Genomic DNA, 24,331 nt, shown 5'->3' on the forward strand with positions numbered 1-24,331 from the left:
TTTTTTTTAAATTAATTTATTTTTTTGTGGTGTTGATCAATTTAGAATATTACTGAATACGTCATCGCTTAAAGCTAATTGATTAGAAAAGCAGAAGAAAAAACAACCACATGCCGTCGGTGGGATCCGAACCCACGACCTCTGCTTTTCTAATCAATTAGCTTTGAGCGATGACGTACTCAGTAATATTCTAAATTGATCAACACCACAAAAAAAATAAATTAATTTAAAAAAAATCCCCTGTGCCCCTTGGTTTCTGTGGCTGTTGGCTTCTGTCAAAAATTACAATAAGCTTTTTGCACTGGTAATAAGCTCTGTGGGTATGGGCATTGATTATTCTTCTACATCTATGGGTATCCACCCAATTGTGAAAGAACGCAGTGCAAATAAAAGGAAAGAACAAATACATATGTCCGGTTTATTTGTGCTGCGTCCTTTTACAGCGTTAAGTCACGAACTCGCCCGGCAACATACTTTAATCTGCCAAATTGAAAATGCCTGAGATGAAGCTCAGAGTTAGATCATTCTTCGTAGGATCATTTCTATAGGATGATCGCCGAGTCGCAAGTCGCGATTTCGGAACAGTTTGTGAAAAGGCAGCTTCTCTCAATCTGTTGTTGCCACCTTCTACACATACGCAGACATAAATCCAACACTCAGCAAAATAGTGCTTGCTTGTATTGATTGTGTTACATTTCTGTTTCGCTAAGCTTTCACTTTACAGCAGTGAATTGAGGAAGGCTGTTGATGCACAATTTCATTAATCAAAATTGTCCAGTTTCATTGAGAACTTTTGTGCTACACATGTACAGACTTGGTCAAAAATACACAGCCCAAAGGGTTTGCTTCTAAACCGTGTAGCAAGCCTCTCAAACACATTTGGCAGTCCTAAGCTTGGGAGGGTTGAGGGCGCGAGTTCTGCCCACCGTTGGGAGACTGCTCGGAAATGGTGAGTGCTCCGCGGCATCCTTCATGGTGTGATGTGGCACACATGGCTCATGGTTTCGGAGTGGCAAGCAAAAAAAAAAACAAGCCTGCAGCTCGCAGCAGGAACAGAGTTAGCCGAATTAAAAAAGACACCAAGGACTACACTGTGGTGCCTTCCAGAGAAGTAAATGTAGTGATCAACTTTGAATGCCCTTTTTCTCAATGCTCTTTTTGTCGCTTGTTGCTCATTTTGTGCATTCGATTTCTTTGCAAATGCTTCGTTTATTTTTGACCGCGTTTGTTTTGTCGCACTCCAAGGACTGTATGCAGGGCAAGACATTCTCGGTTGTCCAATTTTCTAAAATTCTGTTTATGGATTCAAATTTTTCTTCTCAGTCTAGCATGTCTACAACAACTGCATTCACAAAAATTCAACTGAAAATTTTTACTTTGTGGAAAAAAAAAATCTTAGCATGTCTTGACCTGTAGCACGCTAGTAGAAATGCAGAGAATGTGGAACGAAGAACTAGCCTTCTGCCAGATTTTAACTCTACAGGCTTTTCATGAAAATCGAGGGAGAAGTAGATCCTGAAAAAAAAAAAAAATTCACAGGAACGCCCTATCACATCGTGTTGGCAATGCATAGCATTCGAAGCTGTTGATGCCTTTACCGGAAGTGACTGGGGGGGGGGGGGGGCTTTTGAAACCCAGATTGCTCTTCCCAAGCAATGTGGAGAAGGAATAGCTCCTGCAAGCCTCCGTTTTGCCAAGGCAGTTTGGGGGCTGTCTATTTTGTACATAGGTCTGCTGTTAGCCGAGTAATTTTCTTCTTAGCCATTAGTCAACGCGACATAACACAGTTGGCAGCTGGAGGCTTTTCACACAGAAGAACCTGGTCTGTTGTCATCATGTCGCATCTGCCAGTCAGCGAATTTCATCACAGATGCTGCCGAGTTTTTTTTCTAAGGTATATATGGTTTTTAATGCTGTCACGTTGGAATGTCAAGGTATAACAAAATTTTCTCACAATATTATTTCTCATAAGCTCAAAAATTGTGTTAATTGTTCAGGAAAAAAATTTTTGCTGAAAGCAAAAATCGGGCAAAAAAGCATCAGGTGTCCCCCCTTGACCCCCCTTGACCCGACTGGCTTTGGCACTAACCAAAGCCAGTCGGTTTTGGTTAGTGCCAGCAGATGCGGCGTCATTTGATTGGTTTCTTGAATAATTTTTGAGTAGTCGGGATGACACGGAGCAATCTTTAAATTGCTTAAACTCTGCATAAGTGTGCTTCAGCCAACTCCTTCTGCGTTTGCCGCTCTTGCCAAGCAGTTTCGTGCCAACCCCATAAATGAAATCTTGCTCTCTGAGATGCTTGCAGCTCACACAACAGTGTGCTGTCACTTTTTTGCCCATTCTTAGTGCAGGTAACCATGAATCTATCCTTCAGATTGAAATCGAAGTTCGCACTGGGTACTGTCGCGCGTTTGGCATTGAGGCACTAAAAAAATCGCCGAGGCAGAGGTATAAATAAACAGTTGAAATATGCAACGCAGGAACTCGCAGGAAAAGGGGGAAAGAATAACACTACCTGTGTCTTTTAAAACGCAGAAATTCTGACAAGCTCCCCATTACTGCCACAGTAAGGGAAGTCGCATGATCCTACCAGCGGTGCAAGATCAACACCATGGAGGACAGAATTTACGAGAGGCCCTTACTATGCCTTTTTTTTTTTTTTGAAGCCGGAAGTGAGAGGTTCGTCATGCCTACTGGACCACCAAATTGACCAATCAGATAGCCAAGAGCGACTAGAGTCTGTTGCTATAGGAACTCGTGAGCAGCAGCTACAGCGTAAAACCTCTTGGCTGAGCTTGTTGCAGCTGACACGAGTATGAGATATTCACGGGACACTTTGTGAAAAGCACAACTGACGGAAAGCTTTCTGCAATGCAAATCAGATAGCTGCGGCCTCTGCTATGTTTTCCTTCCTTCATGATCAATGCTAGCGCCATTCGCTCCAGTGGTGAAGCTCGCACCCGATACATTTAGTGTAGAGGCTCTCTGCAGGAGCTTTGGAAACGCAGCGTATGTTGCATTCCACAGAGAACAGAGAAGTGCAATTTGCACTTCACATCTGCACAGGCACATGCTTTATGAGCTATTTGTGGAAGCACTATTTCTGTTCGTGTGCCACATTTACGTGTTGACCAGAACTCAAGCCTGTGGCTGTGGAGTTCCATAGGAGTAGTTACAACAGCATTTGATCAGCTTCCCTTAAGCCGAAAACAGCCAGTCACTGGACAGTCACTGGACAGTCTTGTCGGTTTAAATGTTCAGTCATATTGACGTGCCCAGAAGTCAGGCACATAATTATTTCTGTCGGACATTTTTGATATGAAAGAAAACAGGAAACACAAAGGCCAAAGGCATGCTAACAAAAAAAGAAGAGCATTTATTTGAATGCCTACTGCCACCCGTTTTCCTGGCCTCAGCAGCCAAAGTTGAAAAAATAAATTACTCGCTGGAGGTGCAGTGCACGGAGACAGGAATGGAAGAATGTCTGTCATGCTCTGTCCTGCTGGCTGCTCATGTTTTTCAGGTAGTTCCTGATCTCATTGGCCAGCTTGTCACGAGGGACTTCAAACTGAAAAGAAAACGGCCACCTTTCAGGTTCTGTTCCAATTGCAACCAGTGCAAGTACTAGCAGGTCAACGACAAGCAATTTGCATTCGCTTTTTTTTTTCCAATGAATACCTTACTAAGAAAGCTGTATTAGATCAAAACTCTCAAATTTAGTGCACTAGCCCAAAATTGCAAGCTACTGTGCACAGAACACACATGTTATTTAGAGACTAAAACAAAAAATACAGTACCACATACCAGGTGTCCCAGCTATATTTAGCCAAGGAGTATTGTTTATCGGGTTTAACGTCCCAAAGCAACTTGGGCTATGAAAGACGCCATAGTGAAGGGCTCCGCAAATTTCGACCACCTGGGGTTTTTTAACGTGCACTACATTTCACTGTAAATGGGTCTCTAGAATTCGCCCTCCATCGAAATTCAACCGCTGTGGCCGGGATCGAATCCATGTCTTTGCGTCAGCAGCAGAGTGCCATAACCACTGAGCTATTACGGTGGCTCATCTTTAGCGAAAGATTAAAAATATACCAAGGCCAGATAGGTGGAGGCAACTTCAACGATATTGTTCACCATTGTATGTAGTAGGAGTATTTTTGTATTGTAGTCAATTGAAAGACACTGAAAAAAATTAACTATTTAGCTATTGCATATCTGGTGAAAATTCTGATGCCAAAATGTAGGTTGTTCCAAAAAATGTCTAATTCATGAGTTTTTTCCGCACTGCAAATATCTCACGTGACCATGCTCTCGCACACCACAACAGCAGCTCTCTCAAACTCGAAATATGTGAACAAAGCCGTGTTCGATGGAGGTGGAAACAATGAAATGGGCACTGGCAGCAAAATTAAAGGTAACACCTACGACTGGGCCGCATTCAGTGTGGAAAACAGCAGGTGTGCCAGTTCCCGGTAGCTATAAGCAAGCAGAAACAAAGCAGCGTTCCTAACAGTCTGCCTGGCCACAAAGCACTGCGTCGTAAAGCAAAGACTACACATGTGAGGTGCCACAGGAGAAATGCGGCCAGGTCAGAGGATTTATTTTCAATATTGCCTCCTGCGCCCACTTTATTGTTTTCACACCATCACATCCGCAGCATTTTGAATCCTTAGCTAAAGATAGCTGGCACACCTGCTATGTAGTCAGGCCGGAATGAAACGCAAACACGCATATGTCATACATTTCTGCTTTTCAGCGAGATATTCCTTTACAAGCTATTTTCGATTATGCATTTAAGTGGGCCCTTTACCCAGACACATGAATCAGGCTAGTTGTACACTTCAGCTGAAAGTAGGCAGGTAAAATATTTTGTTTTCTTGACATGCTCTGTTCGCGTTTCATTCCGGCCTGACTGTACATAATACACACACACAAAAACAGCCATAAGCATGTAAACCTACATAATGCATGAGAACACAAATGTAACGAAAAGCAATAGGGAAGCCTTGGTACACTGGTCAGTGGACTGGGGCACCCTCGCATCCCTTGTTCAATTTTTGCATTTTCAAGATTCCCATCTTCCTGCCTTCTAATGCATGAGGCGCAACTACCTTGGCTAGCTCAGACAGTAAGCACTCCAAGATGCCTTCTTAACAAAGTAGAATGTCTCTGCTCGGTGTGCTGAGTCCTGCATGTCTGAGGAGCACAGAGTGTTGCCAGACTTCACTGAGAGGTCTGTCAATGGTCAATCCATGTGTGTTGCCCGAAGGCTTTTTTAAAAACAATTTCAAGACTTTTCATCTTTTACGTTTATATGTGCTGAGTGCATTAAAAAAAAGGCCAGCCACAGAAAACTATGAATTTGATTTGTATTGTGCATGGGGAGCATGAACTCGGCTGTAAAAAAACATTCCAGGAAGCAAGGCAGTTTTATACACTAGATGACGCTGGGCAAAGCAGACCACATTAAGGCATGCAACAATTCATAACCAAAGGTAGTCATCCTCTGGTAACAAAAGACCTTGTGATGTAAATTTAAACGGTGAATTTATTTCTTACTTTCATGACAAGTATAACTGATATGAAGAAGCGGTCTCTTCAGTGGCCAACTCTCTCAACATCCTCCGAGATTAGCTCGGCTGCCTTCCATCAAGCTGCAGTGCATGTTCGTGACCTTAAACAATTGGCCATTCCAGTGAAACAACAGGAGTGCATTGGAGCTTTAAAAAACACTTCCCGTTCCACGACAACAGAATGTGAGTGAGACCTACCTCCTCCCTGGTGACCACCTTGCGCAGTTTGACCACGCCCTTCTGCAACTCTGATTCGCCAATGATGACCGCCAAGGGAATGGAGCGCTCCTCACAGTACTGGAGCTGTGCCAGCAGCTTAGGATTCAGCTTGTGCGAGTGCTCCACCTGCACCAACAAAAGCCACCTCACAGCCACTGCCTGCAGGGTGTCAGAACAGACCTGTGCTCCCCTTTTCAACTCGAAAAAGAAGTACAATTACTTCTGCCATCTTGAAACCAAGTTCCAAAAGAAAAAAAAAAGAAACAATCCCGAAATGGTTTATGAAGCACCTCAGATTATAGGTTTGCTTGCTGGCTTCTAGTCCAGTTGGTCCATATTTTTGAGGAACTCGGCACTAAAAGGAGAGACGTACAAAGGCATGTGGATGGGGCAGCAGATCTCCCATCCACGTGTTACACAAAGTTCCATTCTTTGAGAAGACACTGGGCCTTGTAGAAAAATATCAAAACTTGCTGAAGGCGTGAAAGTGGCATTACACCATCAAAGCTGACATGATGCAAGAATCCAAACTTAACAAGCACATCACGAACTTTGACTTCTACAGGGGGAGCAACTACCATGAGCAGTGCAGGCAAGTTCTGACAAGCACAGGTGGCTCGCATGAAGTAGATTCTACCAACTTGCACAGCCACAGTGCACATTTCAAGCACAAGCGGAAACATCCAAAATAAACTTTTTTTGAAATGTAGCTCATGGCAAAAGTGACATCTGTAAGCTAGGCGCACAAAATGAACCATTTGCTCAATACTCTGTTTTCCAAATTAGGCACGCGCATTGGCACACAGAAAGACAATGCAGCCTAAAGCAGTACCACGGGCCTGACAAAAATAAATGCATCATACTTCTAGTTCAAGCTGTTTTTTTATTTGTTTCCTTTCTCCACCCCTTGTTATTCCTTGTAGGATTTTTCTTAGTGGCCTGCTGCTTTTGACAGGGCCCTCCCTTGCAGACATGTGGCCCGCCCCCTTGGATCATGCATTACAGGAATTACGCAGCCACCTGTGCCCAGCTCACAACTTTGCCACTTTACCAATCCCTTTCTGGCCCTGCTAGGTCACAGTTTTCACTGTGGGAACTGCTTTATTTTTTTTATTAACCGAGGCCAAACAGTTACCCCAACCTAAATAACTTAGGCACCTAACGTGACCAACATAGGGTGGGAACCAAAAGGGAATTTTGCAAGAAATAAGAGAAAAAGGAAAAAAGATTACATTAGTCAAAGGATAGGGGCCATAGGTATGACGGGGCTGAGGGGGGCTTCTCGAGGTGTCTGAACCCAGAGCCACGGATCAGGGCTCACAAGCTTCCTTTCATCCTTCCAGTTTCTCCAGCTACAAAGCACCTTTTACGACAAGCACAGAAAACGAAGTCCGAGTTACATGTATCCCTTTACTTCATTTGCATGGTCCTAATAGCCTCACCAACACTTACCTTCAGCCCATGGTCCCAGAGGTCAGCGCAGATCTTCATTCTTTCCCGAACCAGCTGCTTTTGTGCCGAGGCAACAAACACCTCCGTCTCATTGGTCCGCAGCTTGGTCTCCTCTGCCTGGTGAAACCATAAGCAAACCAGATCACCACTGCAACATGAGAACTATTATTCCTCTAGATTTATCCCAAGTCACATCAAGCATTGTTCAACAGCCCTGAACTCTTTCTTTATCATGCCAGTTAAAATTAATTACCAGTGACCAATAATTTCAATCCTGGTGTCGATTCTCAACTTCAAGCAGTGCATGCTTTCCCAACAGTGCACCGCAAGCACTGCTTCTGCAAAATTGCAATCTTGCAGAAGCAGTGTGCGATTTGCATAAATGCAGCACTGGTCATTTGCAGGGTTTTCGCACCATTTGGCGCAGATTCGTTGCCATTGACAGCAAAATAAGTTAAACTTTCTTCATAAAAATGTGTTGGGTGTGGGTCTTGGCTTTACCTTTACATTGTAGAAGCCACACCATGCCTGAACTTCTTAACAGCTTTTGCTGTTGCTTTGACCATCTTTCTCTGAACAAAGCTTATCCAACAGCTTTTAGGTTCTGTTACTCAGTCGAGCAAGAATAAATATGCAACTGCGAAATGTGCAGTGGAGATCACAAGGCTGAGAAGGAACTTTGTTGAAGCAGAACCTCACTCTTAAAACTTTGCTTGAAGCAATCACTTGGGTTATATGTATGCTTAGCTAACAGGGGATCAAAAATACTGCTCTACGGTGAAAAACTGGAAGGGATGCTTAAGCTCTGCCTTAAGAATATGACTCAATAGCGTTAATGGGTTAATGCCCATAGATGTGGAATTAGTCTATCTAAACATGAAAGGGAGCATTTACTTGACACTGTAGGACAAGATCCTGGCCAGCCATGTGGTGTGCTACTTACATGACGCCGTTTTTTCCTTCTCGAATCATGCACACACCACGGCCGATTCTTTAGAAACTCCTATATGCATAGGCTGTGGAAGGGCATGTATGCCATGCCCAGTATTTATGCCTTCAGACATCTCTAAAGCTGGCTGCCGCCGGTAAGAAAGACTACTTGGCAAATGCCACAACACGGACTACACCTGGCCGTGCTAAATGCAGTGAAGTGGCAGTAGTAGTGCACCCACCAGGGCCTTTGCTTCCAGCAGGGTGAAGATGCGCTCCACGCCCACACTGATGCCGACACAGGGGACAGCCCGGCCCTTGGCATCGAACATGCCAACGAGGTTGTCATAGCGGCCCCCCGCTGCCACACTGCCCACTGACTCTCCAGGCTGCTTCTCATCTGCAGGCACAACAGCACCACCCCATCAGCCAATATTTAGGCCGGCAACACTAGATACACTGAGCTCAACCATGGTCTTAGTACTGCTGCTACGGTGCCCATAGAGTTTCTTACTATTGCCTAGAGGGAAAGCTGGTGGCGCTGCGCTTCAGCCACCATGGACGCTCAAAGCATCATGGGGCGGTGAGCTACTTGTTGCGAGACAGTCGTAGTTTTTCAGGAACACGGAGTGTCATTACTAAGATGTTTCATTCCAAAAACGCTGTTTGTGTATGCGCAGACGACTTTCGCGCGAGCGCAGTGTGCAAAAACCATAGTACAGTCAAACCCACTTATAACAATACCGGTTATAACAATATATCGGATATAACAATGGTCGGTAGTGGCACCGTCAACTTTTGCATGTGTTCTATTGTATTTTCAGCACAACCCTGTTATAACAATTATTGGTTATAACAATGGTATTTCCATGGCACTTCAGTATTGTTATAAGTGGATTTGACTGTAGTAAAAACGCGATGACACACGACGCCAATAAAAGGTTCTACTCTTCCGAAATGCCATTAAAAAACCTCTTAAAGTATCTGAGCAAGAACATTTTTTTTAAAACATATTTACTTTTAAAAGTGCGCCTGTTAATTACGAAATATTTGTTTTTGTAGTGTTCATCACTTGGCCAATAGGAGAGCGAGTCATCTCTTATTTTGGGCAAACTTTGCACTTAAATGCTTTTCTGCTCATTTGTTGCAATCATTAGACAAGATATTGAATGTTAGGACATTCGTAGTTATCGAACAGCTTAATTTTTCTATTATTTTTTGGCCAAAAGTTGCAGTTCCGCAACAAGTAGCTCACCGCCCCATGATGCTTTGAGCGCCCATGGTGGCTGAAGTGGTCTCGAGGGGTCGCCATGCAAACTCCCATAGACGGGCTGCCAGCTTTCCCTCTAGGTAATAGTAAGAAACTCTATGACGGTGCCCCCCTTGTGCCCCATCTTTTTTCATTTTTAGAGTTTATGTCATTTGGGGCGTAAACCTACCTGCCTCCCAAGTAGCAGGAAAATTATATGTGGGTCCATACAATAGCCGATATAATCATGAGACTAAGGACAGAGGAAATGATGCTGAGGAAATGGATGCCCTTGGAGTAACCAAAGCAGGGTGTGAAGATAGCAGCCTTACAGGCAATACAAAGAGAAAAGTGGCAGGTAAGAATCAAATAACCGTAGATTCGTAGAAGGATGATAGAGAATGTGCAAGAGAAACTTGTCACATTGTATATGCAATGCATCTGGACCTTAAGCGATCCGAAAGCACGGAAGAATAGTAACTTAATAATCCACTTGAAAGGTGATGTTACAGGCTTAAAAAACTACAGCCCAATCAGCTTTGTCAGTTGAAGTGCACAGAGCGACCACACCAGCCCCTAGCTCCGCACGTGCAACTTCCAAAAGCAGTGGAGGCTTCTCTGAATGCAAACGCCTGTACATTTGTAATTCTTAGTGCAAATAATTGTGAGAGTGGTTCTGCCATCCTTTGCAGTTTTGTAGATGTCTTTTTTTTTTTTTTAATTCGCACTGTCTGCGAGATCATTGCAGTCGTCTTCCTTCTTTCTTTCACCAAATGCATTTTTGCAGGCGCGCGCCACTGCTCACTGCCAGTGAGTACTGCACGAGTGACAGTCGCAGCACCAGTGATGTGTGGCCAGTGTTTAGTACTCAGGGGTGCAGTCACTGCTCACACATTCGTATCATCCGTAGTGACAAATAAAGACTATTTGGCACATCCGAAATTCTGCACATTGACACAATACGCTCCAGCCAGAGAATTTCACATATTCATATCAAATGCGATCATATCATTGAGATACTATTTGAATCTCATGCTAAAGCCCCACAGATCATGCTTCAACTAAAGAGCAGCTTCCCATACAGAAGCATTACAATGCCCAAGTCGCCTTAACTCTTTCCCTACCATGGGGAAAATGACGATTTTCTGAAGGTTTCAGTACATATTTTTTTCTGTAAAAACTATTGCATTCAATACTGATTGCAATACCCAAAAACAGAGCTGAATAAAGGTGCTTTCTATTAATATGCGTTTAAACAACAAATTGCATGTTGCAACAAAAAATTTTATTGGCTAAAAACGAGATTTCAGAAAAAAATTCAACAAAATTTGCAAAAACACGCTTGTATCTAAAAAGAAAAAAATGTTAAGAATTTTTTTAAATATGCAAAATGTTTGTTCCTCTATTGGCCACTATCTGCAAAAAAAAAAATAATTTCTATCTTGAATAATATTGTTGCTACAAAATAATAACTGGAAGCCCTATAGTTGTGCATCGGAGCGTGGCCGCCTGTGTTTCAGGCTGGTTTCCGTCATCAATGATGCGAAAAGTGAATCATCTTCAGCACTTTGCAACATTTTCAGGCTCGTTGATGCACAGGACATCGATTAAATCACTCAGACGAAACGGAGTCCTGAGATTTGCTATGTCTTAGAGCGCGTGAAAAGAAAAGCGAGAGAGAAAAAGAGCGAGAGAAAAGAAAACTACATCGGAAACAAAACTTTGGTTCCTGGCCTACATCTGCAGTGCGGTCATTAGCAACGCAGAAGGTTCTGAAATCGGGGCATGAAATGATCGTTAGCGGGCTAACGATGCTCAATGGGCGCGGTAGGGAAAGAGTTAATGCACAGACTTATCGGCTCAGGCCGGTAAAAACACCCAGGAGGACATCATTTTTAAAAGGTTGCACTTAATATCAGGATGATTATGCAAGCAGCAAGTTTCATGTTTTCTTGCTCAAAGTGTTTGCCAGAAGGAAACCTCACCTGTGAGAACAGCTTCGAAAATAATGCCTGTGTAGTAGTCCAAGCCCCGAGCAAGACTCAGATCAAAGGACACCTAGAACACAAGAGACAGCTCACATTTTTCTAATGCACACAGGACAAGCTCCCCACCCCCCAAACACACACAAATGCATGCACACACAACAAAAAGAAAACTAAACACAAACATGCCACCAGGGAGCACCACTTACAAGAAAACCAAAAGCAAGTGAAATGGCAACATAAGGAGGCTACGTGAAAAATGAAACTTCATCTGGACATAGTCAATGCATCCGTTTCTCACTGTGCACTCCTCAAAGGCGAAAGGCTACACTGAGCACTTTTGTTGGCTCTTATGCTGTCTTTTTTTTTTTCTTTTTTTAGAGTAGTAGTCGTGAGTTAGACAACCACCTGGATTGCTCATATTTCAATTTTGATTGCGGGACTTCGTTTTAGATGCCCGAGACATCAGTGCATGCTTGCACATGTTTTGTTTTACCGCTCACGTTGTATTTTATGTAGTGCGCTTGATTTGTAAATGATGAGAGTGGTTTTATTTGGTGCTTTATTTTGTGCTGTAGCCTCATGTTACGTTGCCATAATTTTCATCTAATTCTGATTTCACGAATTATATTGCAATTTATTTGATTTGATTTGATTTATGGGGTTTAACGTCCCAAAGTGACTAAGGCTATGAGAGACGCCGTTGCGGAGGGCTCCGGAAATTTCGACCACCTGGGGTTCTTTAACGTGCATTGACATCGCACAGTACACGGGCCTCTAGAATTTCTCCTCCAAAGAAATTCCAGCCGCCGAGGCCGGGATCGAACCCGCGTCTTTTGGGTCAGCAGCCGAGCACCATAGCCACTGCGCCACCGCGGCGTCTATATTGCAATTTAGAGCCTAATAACTCTATATTAAGAGCGTGCTATAAGAAAGCATATGCTCATCCGCCGGGACCGGGATCGAACCCGCGTCTTTTGGGTCAGCGGCCGAGCACCATAGCCACTGCGCCACCGCGGCGGCTATATTGCAATTTAGAGCCTAATAACTCTATATTAAGAGCGTGCTATAAGAAAGCATATGCTCATCAGATATCATTTTGATGCGTTGCATGCTAAGGTATCATTTTAATGCAAAAAATGATAAAAGCAACCTGCAAGAACCATCATTTTTCCATGGTAAGGGAACAGTTAAATGCAGCAAAGCAGCATCAAGCCTGCAAACATAGAAATGCTCTTCAATTCAGCGCCAAAGATGGCTATAGCCTTCATTTCTGTGCGCGTCCGTACCAAAGTGTTGGTGTCAAAGGCAATGTCATCTGTTATAGCCATTTTATAGCATTGAGCAGGAAGCATAATCTTTTGTTGCTTTTGGTCAGTTGATTCTCTTCTCTTCAGAGCCTTTCATTTGTGATACTCACTATTTTAATTAGTGTGATTTTTTTTTTCTTAAATATATTCATTGCATTTTACCAATAAAACTGAGCTCAGAGTCCACTTCAATTGCCTCTTTTTCACTGTCTGCCCTTACCACTGTTCTAATCTAAAATCTATATTCCTTACAGTCCCCCTCTCCATTACAAGCTATTGTTTTTTAGTTTGCCGAGCAAAACAAGTTTGCAGCAAAAAGAAAAATAAAAACTAACACTGAAACTCGGCTAGGTGGTTGGAGGTGATGCTTATCACAAGCATCACAAACAATACTCGCATCACAGGCACTACTGGCATGCACAACTCTCTTATCTGCACTGAATAGTTACACCAGCAAGATGCGAGCAATGATTCCATTTATGAACTGTCTGAAATTATTGAAGCCTGAGACGTATTCTTCGGCAAGCCGGAAGCAGTTATGGTGTTAGGGTAATTTGCGAGACATTACAAATGCAGTGTTGGCCTTCAAAATTGTCTCAACTGAGCTCTCAAAAATGTCCAACCTTAATACTGATTTGCCCAGATGAAATATCACACAGCTGCACAATTTGATTGAAAAGATCAGGGCAGAAAAGAGAATGAGCAAAAAAAAGTTTAGCTAAAAAAGAAGTGAACGTCGGAAACCCCTCAGAGTTGCTCTCCAAAGAGGGCAGATGAGATAAGCAGTATCCTGACCTTGCTGGCGATTCCATACAGGTCACAGTAGTCGAAAAACAGCTGCATCTCGTCCAGGCCTCTCTTGACGGAAGAATTTGTGGCCAAGTCATCCGACAGCAGAGCGGTGACCAATTCCCGGCCACCTGAGGCAGATCATGCATACATGCACGATACTTTATTATGCAGGCCTCAGAGCAGTTACTAGAGAGTACTCAGGTACCCACACCCATGCTAGGTACTGTCGCAGATTGTGAAAGTTTCAGTTCCCATGGTGATGTCATCAGTCTACCAAGCCCGACACCAAATGCCTGTTACTTGGTGCAGGTGTGCTTCTGCCTCCCCACAATGGCCCCTGCCAAACGGGCCTTCAATAACAGTTGAGCCTAGTATTTGAAGCAAGAAGTGACATGACAACGACATCGTGCTTTAGGCCCAGAATGACTCAACGTTAGAGAACATGGGACTTCATTACAGAGAACACAAAAATGGCAAGGCAGCAGTGCACTGCATGCTGCTGCGGTCCTTATTACAGAAACGGAGTATCGCACACGGAACAGCTCCTGTCCTCTACACAAGGCAGGTTATGCCCACATGTGGGAGACGAAAAAAAAATAAATGTGTCACGTGACCTCTGCATCACTGTTGGTTGTGTTAGCACTGAGGAAAGTGGATTTGCATTACTTGTCAAAAAGGTTGCATAAATAAAGGAGACAGTGCTGCGTCTAAAGCAAATGGCTGGGTGTGACACCACTGGCTACTGCTCCGGTCCTGCTGTTCTATGTGGCATACCCTCACCAATGCAACATGGGTCCTGTGTAGATATTTCCGAGATGTCATCACAATGACCTGCCGCTTTCATCCCCTCCCCACCAAAAAAAATAAACTGTTGCGGCCACCACCACATCACCTAGGAGAAAACCTAAAACAAAGAACAGAGAACCGACCTTTTTTGACGACAAACTGGCTGATCCTGTCAGCCACTTGCTCGGCCAACCCTTTTTCGAGAACCATTTCCTTTCGGACATCCTCCCAGGGTAACTGAAAAAAAGGAAAAAAGAATTGCACTCCCTGCTCAAAATACTTAAATACCTCTGATAAATCACGGAAGTACTGTCTTGCCATTGGTTGGGTACAGGGTTTGGCAACATATGTTTTAAAAGAAATAAAAATACAGACCTGCTACCTGCTAATGAGTGACACAAACAGATGACCTCAAGCCCGATTTGCCTTGAACACTCCTTGCACCATGGCGTCCAAAGAGAGCCCAGCATGTTTGCTGTACTCTACCAAACTAACCCATTTTGGCCAAGAAAAAAATTTGTTCTCATAATATATAACTGCTTTTTATTCCATGCCTAATGAACTGTATGAGCACAAATTTTCATGTTAATCTGTGGCACAAAAAAGGAAACAAAACAGAGTTTTTTTATGAGCCTGTGGCTCGTGAATGCAGCACAAATCCCAGAGAAAGCAAACACCATTTCACCTTCTTACGTGCAGTACAGCAAGCAAGATGCATGTTTCCCGACCTACATACAAGGCACAAAAACATCCCACCACGAGTGTCTGTGCACATTTGGTGATGTCCAATAGACGAAACACCAATGCAAACAACTGTTGAGCTGTCCCTGATTAAAAATAAAACTCATGCCAAAATTGGCTCCAGTGTTATCATGTGAGGCTCCACACATAATTTTTCACTTTATTTGACCAAGATGGACATCACCTCAGTCTAGGCACTGTCAGTCTGCCTAGGCTGCAGTGTTCAAAAAGCTGCAAGAGGTGAAACCTGCAAGCAATTACTGAAGAGTGGCACAGAATAACGGCAGCCTAGGAGTGTAGAAAACTCGTTCAAAAATTGTTCCAGAATATCTTTTCTCCAACTAAAACGGTGCATTCTGGATGGAACACTGGGGAAGAATTGAAGTTGGCCTATACTGATGGCTTACGACTTTCTAATGACAAAGCAGCCATATTCGCAAAAAAAGCAAAAAATGAAAGACAGGAGCTGCCTTAATGTGCTGTTTCCACAAGTGCACTACGGTGACATCGAGTAATGTTTTTTGTTAAATAAAAAACAAAGGATTGTGCATCCATATGATATAGTAGTAACTAGTGCACTGCACGGGCTCGGGCCAGCCCGAAAGCCCGGGCCCGGCCCGCGGGCCGGGTCGGGCCGGGACATGATTTGTTTTGCCGGGCCCGGGCCGGGCCCGGGCCTGAAGTTGCGGGCCTGGGCCGGGCTCGGGCTTAAAGCTGCGGGCCCGAGCCGGGCTTGGGTCCGTACAGAAACGGCTGGTGTCCGACCTTTCATTCACTATTGCAGAGTGAAGTACACAACTGCGGCATTGAAGCAGCGACACGGATGAGCTATGAGTTATAGTACGCGCTAAGAAAAAAACTAAGCTTTATTCATTGACTGATTTATTAAGGCGGAAGCCTTTAATGCCTCATCGTTGTAAGCAGGAGCTGTCGACAAGAAATGTCACGCTTTTCAGTTGGTCGAAACGGTCGTAACGTCACAGTGCGCGAATTTCAAACGGGGCCAATTGTACTTTGGCTACTAACCATGCAACCAATTAAAGGGATCGTATAGTGATGCTCCAAGTAAGTTTGAGTTTAGTTAATTGCTTACTTAACCAATTAGTCCAATTAACCTTTCTAGTCAGACCAGATAAATAAATAAAACCGAGTAAGAAATTGGCCGAGCTTGGGAATCGAACCCCGGTCTCCGGAGTGCGAGTCGAGCACGCTACCACTCCGCTATGCCAGTTTTTTTTTTTTTCTTTATTGCCTGTCTTTGGCTCATGACATTGCACAACAAAAATACACATAACGCTATGACAGCTCGATGGTTTGGAATGAACAAAGGTGCGTCTAGTGAATACGGTGTCTTCGTTCACTCCCATCTTCCTCCCTTCCCATTACGGCGAGGTTCAGGTGTGCACCGAGATATGCGAGACAGATACATTTCCTTTCCTCAAAAAACAATTTACTGACGAGCAAGGCGTATTTGTTGCATTTCAGATTGGTCCAAATTGTCCTGATATCACCACGCGCGAATTTTGACGGGTGTCCACCGAAATATGTGAGACAGTTACTGCGCAACTTTCTTTCTAGTGCTACTGAGATATGCGAGACAGTTAATGCGTAATTTCCTTTCCTGAAATACAATTTTCATTTTCTTCATTACCGCCCCTCTTTCTTCTTTCACTCCCCTTCCTCCTTTCCTGTACAGTGGCTCAGGTGTCCACCGAGACAACAGAGAATTACTGCGCCATTTCCTTTCCTTAAAAAGCGTTGCGTTCAAAGGGCAAGGCATCGCGCCGAACGGGTGGTGGCGTTCAATGGACTCCGTGGCAGCGCTACAACACGCTGTCGCGTTCCACTCCTAAAGGTGAAGCTTAAGCGTCATTAATTGGCAGTTAATTAATGCACCAACAAAATGTGAAGTGAACAATCGCGTAGCAGAATGCAGGACTCAGGCTTTCGCCTTTCAGCACTTTAGCCGCTAAAGTTCCTCGTAATTTTTTTCTTATTTCCACACCGCGTTGCAGTAAGAGTGAAATTCATCCGGCCTTAATTGGCCATTGATCGTTCGTCATCCCAAAACATACCTATACAATATGAGAAATGCATTCGGGAAGAACGTATTAGCTTAGGTCGCCTATATTCTTCAAATGCATTCCGTGAAATACTCAAGCCTTTCAGCTTGTCGTTTCTGCTGAACTGCGACCAGTTCGACTATGAGCTCAACCTGTGAGATTACGCTCACTAAAAAAATGTCATCCTACTGCTTGCTAGGCAGCTTTAATATTTATACTTCGCGGGTGGTAAAATATAACTGATTAAAATCATGAGGGAACGCAAAGTGGACTACTACGAGTGTATGCGGCCATTTTTAATTAGCACTTGGAACTTCCGAGTTTATCGTTGCCCACCTGCACGAGATCACTCTCCAAATGACGGGCCTGGTGAGCACTACTCTTAACCACTTCCTTCTGGGTTAAAAAGAACCAACTTTCTGGAAGCCAAACTGTGGTTTCAGAACCTTTGTCAGCCAGTTCCTTATCGGTGTAGTAGTAGTCTACTTGCTCAGAGTGAGCAGTATACCTCAAGCGTTACTGTGAAACGGGCCGGGCCGGGCCCGGGCTGGGCTTCACTCCGGGATTCACGGGCCGGGCCGGGCTTGCAAGAGCGATAATTTGGCGGGCCTGGGCCGGGCCCAGGCTTAAAGCCGCGGGCCTGGGCCGGGCTCGGGCTTGAGGTCACGGGCCCGGGCCGGGCTCGGGCCTCAGATTCAGGCCCGTGCAGTGCTCTAATAGTAACTACAGTGCACTTTTATCACAAAACAAATGTGAAAACAAAAACTGAGCAAGAAAAATTTGAACAATCAAACCCGAAACAGCGCTGCAGGTTTGATTTGAAGGGACAAAAATTATTACAGCTTTAGCTCCAAATTTCCAGCGATGAAAGCATTTTATGCTGCCAAACAAGCATCAACAAAGTGATGGAAAACCTCGGTCTCAGACCTTTCCACTGGCAATTAAATTGTTTGGAACGGCATGTCGCGTTTTCGGATTAATAGGGCATAAGGAACCATTTTGAGGTAGTCTCTTTGCTATCTGAACCATCATGCAACATAAAAAAAAAATCCCGTTACTTTAGCTACTAGATGCTTCGCTTATGTTTTCTGTTGGACCAAGATAGTTTTTATAGAATAAGGGCATTGTACAATGACAAGTCCTGTATTAGTGATAGCGACAAAGATTCTGACTACAATCCTGCTCATGAGGCAGATGGTGCTGATGGGGAGGACGTCGACTGCCTCGGGAGAACCTGAGAGCCAACTTCTAACTGAATTCTTCACAGTTGTGCTGAAGTGAAGATAGAAAAGGGGAGGCTACAGAGAGAAAGAAGTCTCAGCCGCTGGAGTACATGTGAGGGCTGTAATATGTTACGACAATTGAGGCATAACACTCTTTAACATATTTGGTAGTGCTGCGCCAATAGGACCATCCAAGAAGTATGACATGGAGCCAAAAAAAACCCGTGATGTGCCTCGGCCAGTGTTTGTTGCCACATGCATCTCATTTATGGGTGCTGTTGATATACCTGATGGACTGATGTCGTAATACAGAATTTCTCTGAAGTTGAAGAAAGACTACCACCTACTGTTCTTTAACTTTGTGGACATGGGCACGGTAAATGCCTGGCTACTGTATCGCCAGTACAGTGATGCTGTTAGAGTGCCAACAAAAGTGCAATTTGACCTTCTCACATTCAAATCTTTCTTCGTCAAACTTGGTCAAGAAAAGAGGCTGATGATTGTTTTCATCCCGAACCGAACTTGAGAAAAAGAAAACACGGGAACCTGCAGCTGCTACATGGAATACTGAAATTCGCGAGGACAGCACAGGACACTGGCCTATCGTAAGCAAGGGACGACAGCACTGCAAGATACCAATTTGCAAAGACCAGCCTGTGTTTAACTTGTGCAAAATGAGGGTTCACTTTTGCGTTAACAAGGATAAAAACTGGCCTATAAGTTTCAGCACAATGTGAGACACATATTCGTCCAAGTAAAATGAATCACTGCAGCAAGCAAGAGTTGTTCAACAAGTGTACATATTTCACTTGACGCCTGTAGTCGCTTTTTTGCGACAAACCTACGAAATGCACACTGAGAAAGCAAATGATCTGAAAGTTTCTTTGAATGTACCCGGAAAACAAAGAGTTTCAGGCAAGACTAAATTTTTTTCTTGAGAAAAAAAAGAAAAGTCTTTTATTACAAAAATTTCCCAAACTGCCCTTACATAACATTACATGCAGAAGCTTGCTGCATTCTGAAGAGTGCAGTTATCTGCTTTCCATTTTTTTTTTTTTTTCACAATTATTTCCCAACAATAAAACCTTACATACATGCAAACAACATGCTCATCAACCAGCACTGAAAATTTTACTACATTCAAACAAGCAGTTCTAATCCTACTCATGCAGCAGCAAATTTCCTTCTCTACCTTAACTGTCTCTTTTTACCAAAGTCGCTTTTAAGTATTCTAAGCATTATTGTTATGCACCCCTCCGTGGAAGCCCAAGCAAAAGTTCCTCACTCACCTTGTCAAGCTTGTCAACTGCAGAGCAGATGGTCTTGAAACTGTCTGCAGGCACACCACAGTACTCAAACATTCCATTCAGGATGTCACGGTGGTTGACCTACGGCCATAAGAAACATTTACAATTATCTTGGCACAGCATTTTTACCAAAGCGTTGTCACATATGCATAAGACATCCTGTAACGTGAACATTTACCTTTATTGCAAAGCTGTTGAACCCAAGACCCTGTAGTATCTCGGCCAGGATTCTGACGCACTCGACATCAGGCAGCATTGAGTCATACTGACCAGCAATGTCAAAGTCCTGTGAAAAGCAAATGCAGTATTAAGGATCAAGCACTTAACAGAGCACTTTCGCACTACGCCAACTTAACTAAAAAATTGGTGTCAAATTTAAGGCTGCACCACAGCGGACAGAACAGCAGACAGACTCTCCAGTGAACTGTGCTCTTGTGCATGTGCTAGCAATTAGACAATGATGCAGCCTTTGACTGCTGGCCTGCCAACTAATTTTTTTTTTATTTCTCTGGGGTAAGGCCTCCATTTTAAACCAACCTTACAGTCAATTCTGGAATTACTTCGCAAGACCACTACAACATGACAGCTCCTGCTAAATCCCAACAACAGCACAGACGTGGTGTCATTTGAGCTAACGATGCATGGGAAAAAGTAAGAAGGAATTATAAGTTGAAAAGAACTGCTATACTCTGCCAATCAAGAAGTGTTAGCAGCGCACAGGCATTTGATGCACTGTCACACCATGGAATGAAGCCCAAATCAGGCCCACAGCATGACCTTGGCCAAGCATGGTTTTGCTGCAAATTGCAGATGGCTTCCCACATTCTAAGCATGCAGTCTCTCGTTCTAAGCACCTTCCCCCCCCCCCCCCCCCCCCCCCCCCCCCCCATCTCTTCCACTTTCCAGCATAGCAGTTAAGGTGGCTAAATATTTTGCCTTATGCAGTGAAAACAAGACATTTTCCCTTTCATTACAACCAAACATATAAGCAACATCTGGGAGCCATGAGGGAAGGAGCAGCATGTGAATACTAAGCATCAGTGATACTTGCAGCCCTACCTCACAGCTAGGAAAAAAAAAACACATGGCCTTTTCTCACAAATAATTTTCAAATTATGCAACCACTAGAAACTTACTAACAATCGATTGTGTTTATCAACATAAAGCACACTTGCAAAGCAAATGAAAATTGGCATGAACTCTGTTAACGGCACACTCAGTTGTGAGAGAAAGTATCAGTCTCCTAGGTGTTTGCGTGCAGAGAAATAGGGCTAAACACTTTAACCATTCTTCAAATCATCAACAGAAAAATATAGGGGCCACTAGCTGCAAAGTACTACACTTCATACTGGTCAACATTTTAGGCTTCATAAAATCTTGAAAAAAAAAAGGCCAGTGTACCAAGCCAAATTTGTCATTTCTTTTAGGCACAATTTTTTTTTGACAAATTAAGATGTATTTTTCCAGGTGCACCTCCGGCCTGATATTTTTTATTCATCAAAATTAAAGACGCCAACCAGACATACATGTTAGATCTTCCGCATGCTTCAATTCCACAAAAGAATTTAGACCTCAGAACTTGAACACACCTCATATAACATACTTTACTTAAACCATGCTGTTATAAATTAATAACATCAATTAAGGAGTACATGAAGCAATATGCAATTATTGCACACAACTTGAACGGTAAAAGCAGGCTTAGATACTCAAGCAAATGCACAAGAAGGCCCACGCAAAATGTGACCAAACCTGACCAATGATATAGTCTCTGACTGCACCAGTGCAATACTTCTGCCCCACATGAACATGTCTTTCACAGCCTTTTATCCCTGGTGGTGCAAACAAATAGAGAATGGCAGACAACACTAGTGGACAGGCATAGGCTGAAACCGTTCCAGCTAAGTTTGTGGGAATCCTGGCTTTCCGCCGTTGCCTTTGCGCGGCTGTGCCGGCTTCAAGCGTTGTTTCTCCTCTTTCCCTTGCTCCCGCCTCAGGCGGTTGAGAGGCGGCTAGGTGACTAATCACTGTCATTTGGCCACAGCTCCGCCCCGGCTCCCCAACGGCCTTTGCCATTGGCGCCTTTTGGCGGGAAATCGGGACCCGCTACGGGCGGCCGCGCACGGCGCGACCGTCCGAGCGGGGCCGAGAGACAGAGATCCCTCCGAGACAGCGTAAGGTGCGTACGCAACTGTTTTGTCCGTGCCGGCCTTTGCCGTTCGGACCAGTGCTTACTCGAGCTCGCCCGCACGTGTCCTCTGACCTGCAGCGGCTCGAGCCTGTCCAGCGGGGTCCAGCGACCTCTGACAGGCGTACCTTGCGTTGAATGCCCACTCTCTCTCGCAACCGGCCCAACGGTCGACACGAGAGAGAGATCACAGCACTGCCGCGGGGACATTCTCCTGCAGCGGCGTGCTAGCGGAGCCTTGCTCCTCGCGCGCCCCCGGGACGGGGTGACGATTGAGTGCGTGTGTACTGCTGAAGGACGACGTGAATAAACGTCTCCTTTGTGAACTTGGAGGCCTATTTCTTTGCGGCGAATCGCTCTCCTCCCAGCGGAGGTTGAGTGCACCGCATCGGTGTCCCAGTGTGTGTGTGGTGACGGCTGATCGGGGCCCTTGGCTCGCGCGAAGCTCGAACCCGCGGTGGGTGGTGGCCTGTGTCCACGTAGAAACCCACAACTGGCGCCCCACGTTGGGCGCCAGTTGTGGGTTTCTACGTGGACACAGGCCACCACCCACCGCGGGTTCGAGCTTCGCGCGAGCCAAGGGCCCCGATCAGCCGTCACCACACACACACTGGGACACCGATGCGGTGCACTCAACCTCCGCTGGGAGGAGAGCGATTCGCCGCAAAGAAATAGGCCTCCAAGTTCACAAAGGAGACGTTTATTCACGTCGTCCTTCAGCAGTACACACGCACTCAATCGTCACCCCGTCCCGGGGGCGCGCGAGGAGCAAGGCTCCGCTACGCGCACGAAGCGACTCGAGCAATGCGCGCCGCTAGCACGCCGCTGCAGGAGAATGTCCCCGCGGCAGTGCTGTGATCTCTCTCTCGTGTCGACCGTTGGGCCGGTTGCGAGAGAGAGTGGGCATTCAACGCAAGGTACGCCTGTCAGAGGTCGCTGGACCCCGCTGGACAGGCTCGAGCCGCTGCAGGTCAGAGGACACGTGCAGGCGAGCTCGAGTAAGCACTGGTCCGAACGGCAAAGGCCGGCACGGACAAAACAGTAGCGTACGCACCTTACGCTGTCTCGGAGGGATCTCTCTCCGGGCCCCGCTCGGACGGTCGCACGGTGCGCGGCCGCCCAAAGCGGGTCCCGGATTCCCGCCAAAAGGCGCCAATGGCAAAGGCCCTTGGGGAGCCGGGGCGGAGCTGTGGCCAAATAACAGTGATTAGTCACCCAGCCGCCTCTCCACCGCCTGAGGCGGGAGCAAGGGAGTGAGGAGAAACAACGCGGGAGGCCGGCACCGCCGCGCAAAGGCGACGGCGGAAAGCCAGGATTCCCACAAGTTCTTGGGCAGCACAAGCACCTGGATTGCACACTGTTTCAGATTCAAATGTTGGGACAAATCATAAACCCTGCAAGTGAGAACCTACTGCACATTAGTTGACAAAGAATGAATTTCCTATTTCTGTTTTCATTCATACAGTACAGCAGCGATTAAAATAAAGAATGACAAAGCAACTGCCCTTTTACTGTGTCATACTGAACAATTTTTTTCATTTGTGTTTGTTGTAAGGACAAGAAACATGATTAAAACAAGCTGAAATACTTCCCTATGCATGTATAAGCACTTCAGTTAATGTAGCAACACCCTCAGGGCTCCTGTTAAGTTGTCCATCTGATTGGCATGCTTCTCTGTCATGGTCTGCAGCACCCAGCTGCATTATCTTTTTTTTCTGCACGCTTTGACAGCATGTAAAGTTTTGGAGAACCAAGTTCCTCAGAAACCAAGCCAGCCTATGTTGATACCTCTTGCAGCTTCCAGCAGATTAGACCTGACAGTGAGTCATCAGCAGACACTCACACACTGGTAGAACTCGCGGTAGCGCCCCCGAGTCATGGCTGGGTTGTCCCGACGATACACTTTGCCAATCTGGTAGCGCTTGATGTTGCTGATTTTGTTCATGGCGAGGAAGCGGGCAAACGGCACCGTCAGGTCATAGCGCAAGGACAGGATCTCTCCTCCCTGGTCGGCCAGGTCGTAGATGAGCTTGCTGTCCTCTCCGTACTTGCCTGTCAGGGTGTCCTGCACACAGGGCAGCTCATTTCACTTCAGCAACTCTCCTGCAAGTGACAGTCTGAGCAGCGAAATTCAGCATTATAATTCCTGCATGTGGAGTACAAACAGCTCACTGGCCAAGCCAAAAGTGTGGTAATGTTGTCACCATGACTCACTCACCACAAAACACGTCTCCAGAGCAAGTATCTTTTAAAATTAACAGCAGCTCAAAGCTGCCCATGAGAGGAGATCCAAAGACATGCAAGAGCCTCCCTCTAAATTCCATCAAATGCTACCTAGATGTGCACAATAACCTTTAAAAATAGAGTGCTCTGCCTAATGGAAATCACCTGCGATAAAATGTTGCACTGATTGCCAAATCTCACACGCCAATTAATGCTATCCACTCACAGCTGTTCTTATCTGCCAAATCTGCATGAATATTCAAAGTTTCAAATAGTCCCCAAATACACA

General features: G+C 45.0%; 1 protein-coding gene across 2 annotated transcripts in view; it reads right to left on the reverse strand.

The window, feature by feature from the left end:
* Window positions 1-3,345: 3,345 nt before the first annotated feature.
* Window positions 3,346-24,331, reverse strand: part of HisRS (histidine--tRNA ligase) — a 28,362-nt gene continuing 7,376 nt past the window's right edge. For both annotated transcript variants that reach the window (XM_089565820.1, XM_089565821.1), the window contains exons 4-13: window positions 23,663-23,884; window positions 19,810-19,917; window positions 19,614-19,712; window positions 14,441-14,534; window positions 13,515-13,639; window positions 11,410-11,482; window positions 8,418-8,575; window positions 7,246-7,362; window positions 5,773-5,919; window positions 3,346-3,569 (exon numbers count right to left, since the gene is read on the reverse strand). In XM_089565820.1, the coding sequence (XP_089421946.1) occupies window positions 3,489-3,569; window positions 5,773-5,919; window positions 7,246-7,362; window positions 8,418-8,575; window positions 11,410-11,482; window positions 13,515-13,639; window positions 14,441-14,534; window positions 19,614-19,712; window positions 19,810-19,917; window positions 23,663-23,884 (1,224 nt within the window). In that variant the 3' untranslated portion in view covers window positions 3,346-3,488. The remainder of the gene's footprint in view (window positions 3,570-5,772; window positions 5,920-7,245; window positions 7,363-8,417; window positions 8,576-11,409; window positions 11,483-13,514; window positions 13,640-14,440; window positions 14,535-19,613; window positions 19,713-19,809; window positions 19,918-23,662; window positions 23,885-24,331) is intronic.

This window comes from Amblyomma mixtum, chromosome 1 (assembly GCF_055824585.1).
Source record: "Amblyomma mixtum isolate Tamu chromosome 1, ASM5582458v1, whole genome shotgun sequence".
In the NCBI taxonomy this organism is placed as follows: Eukaryota; Metazoa; Arthropoda; class Arachnida; order Ixodida; family Ixodidae; genus Amblyomma; species Amblyomma mixtum.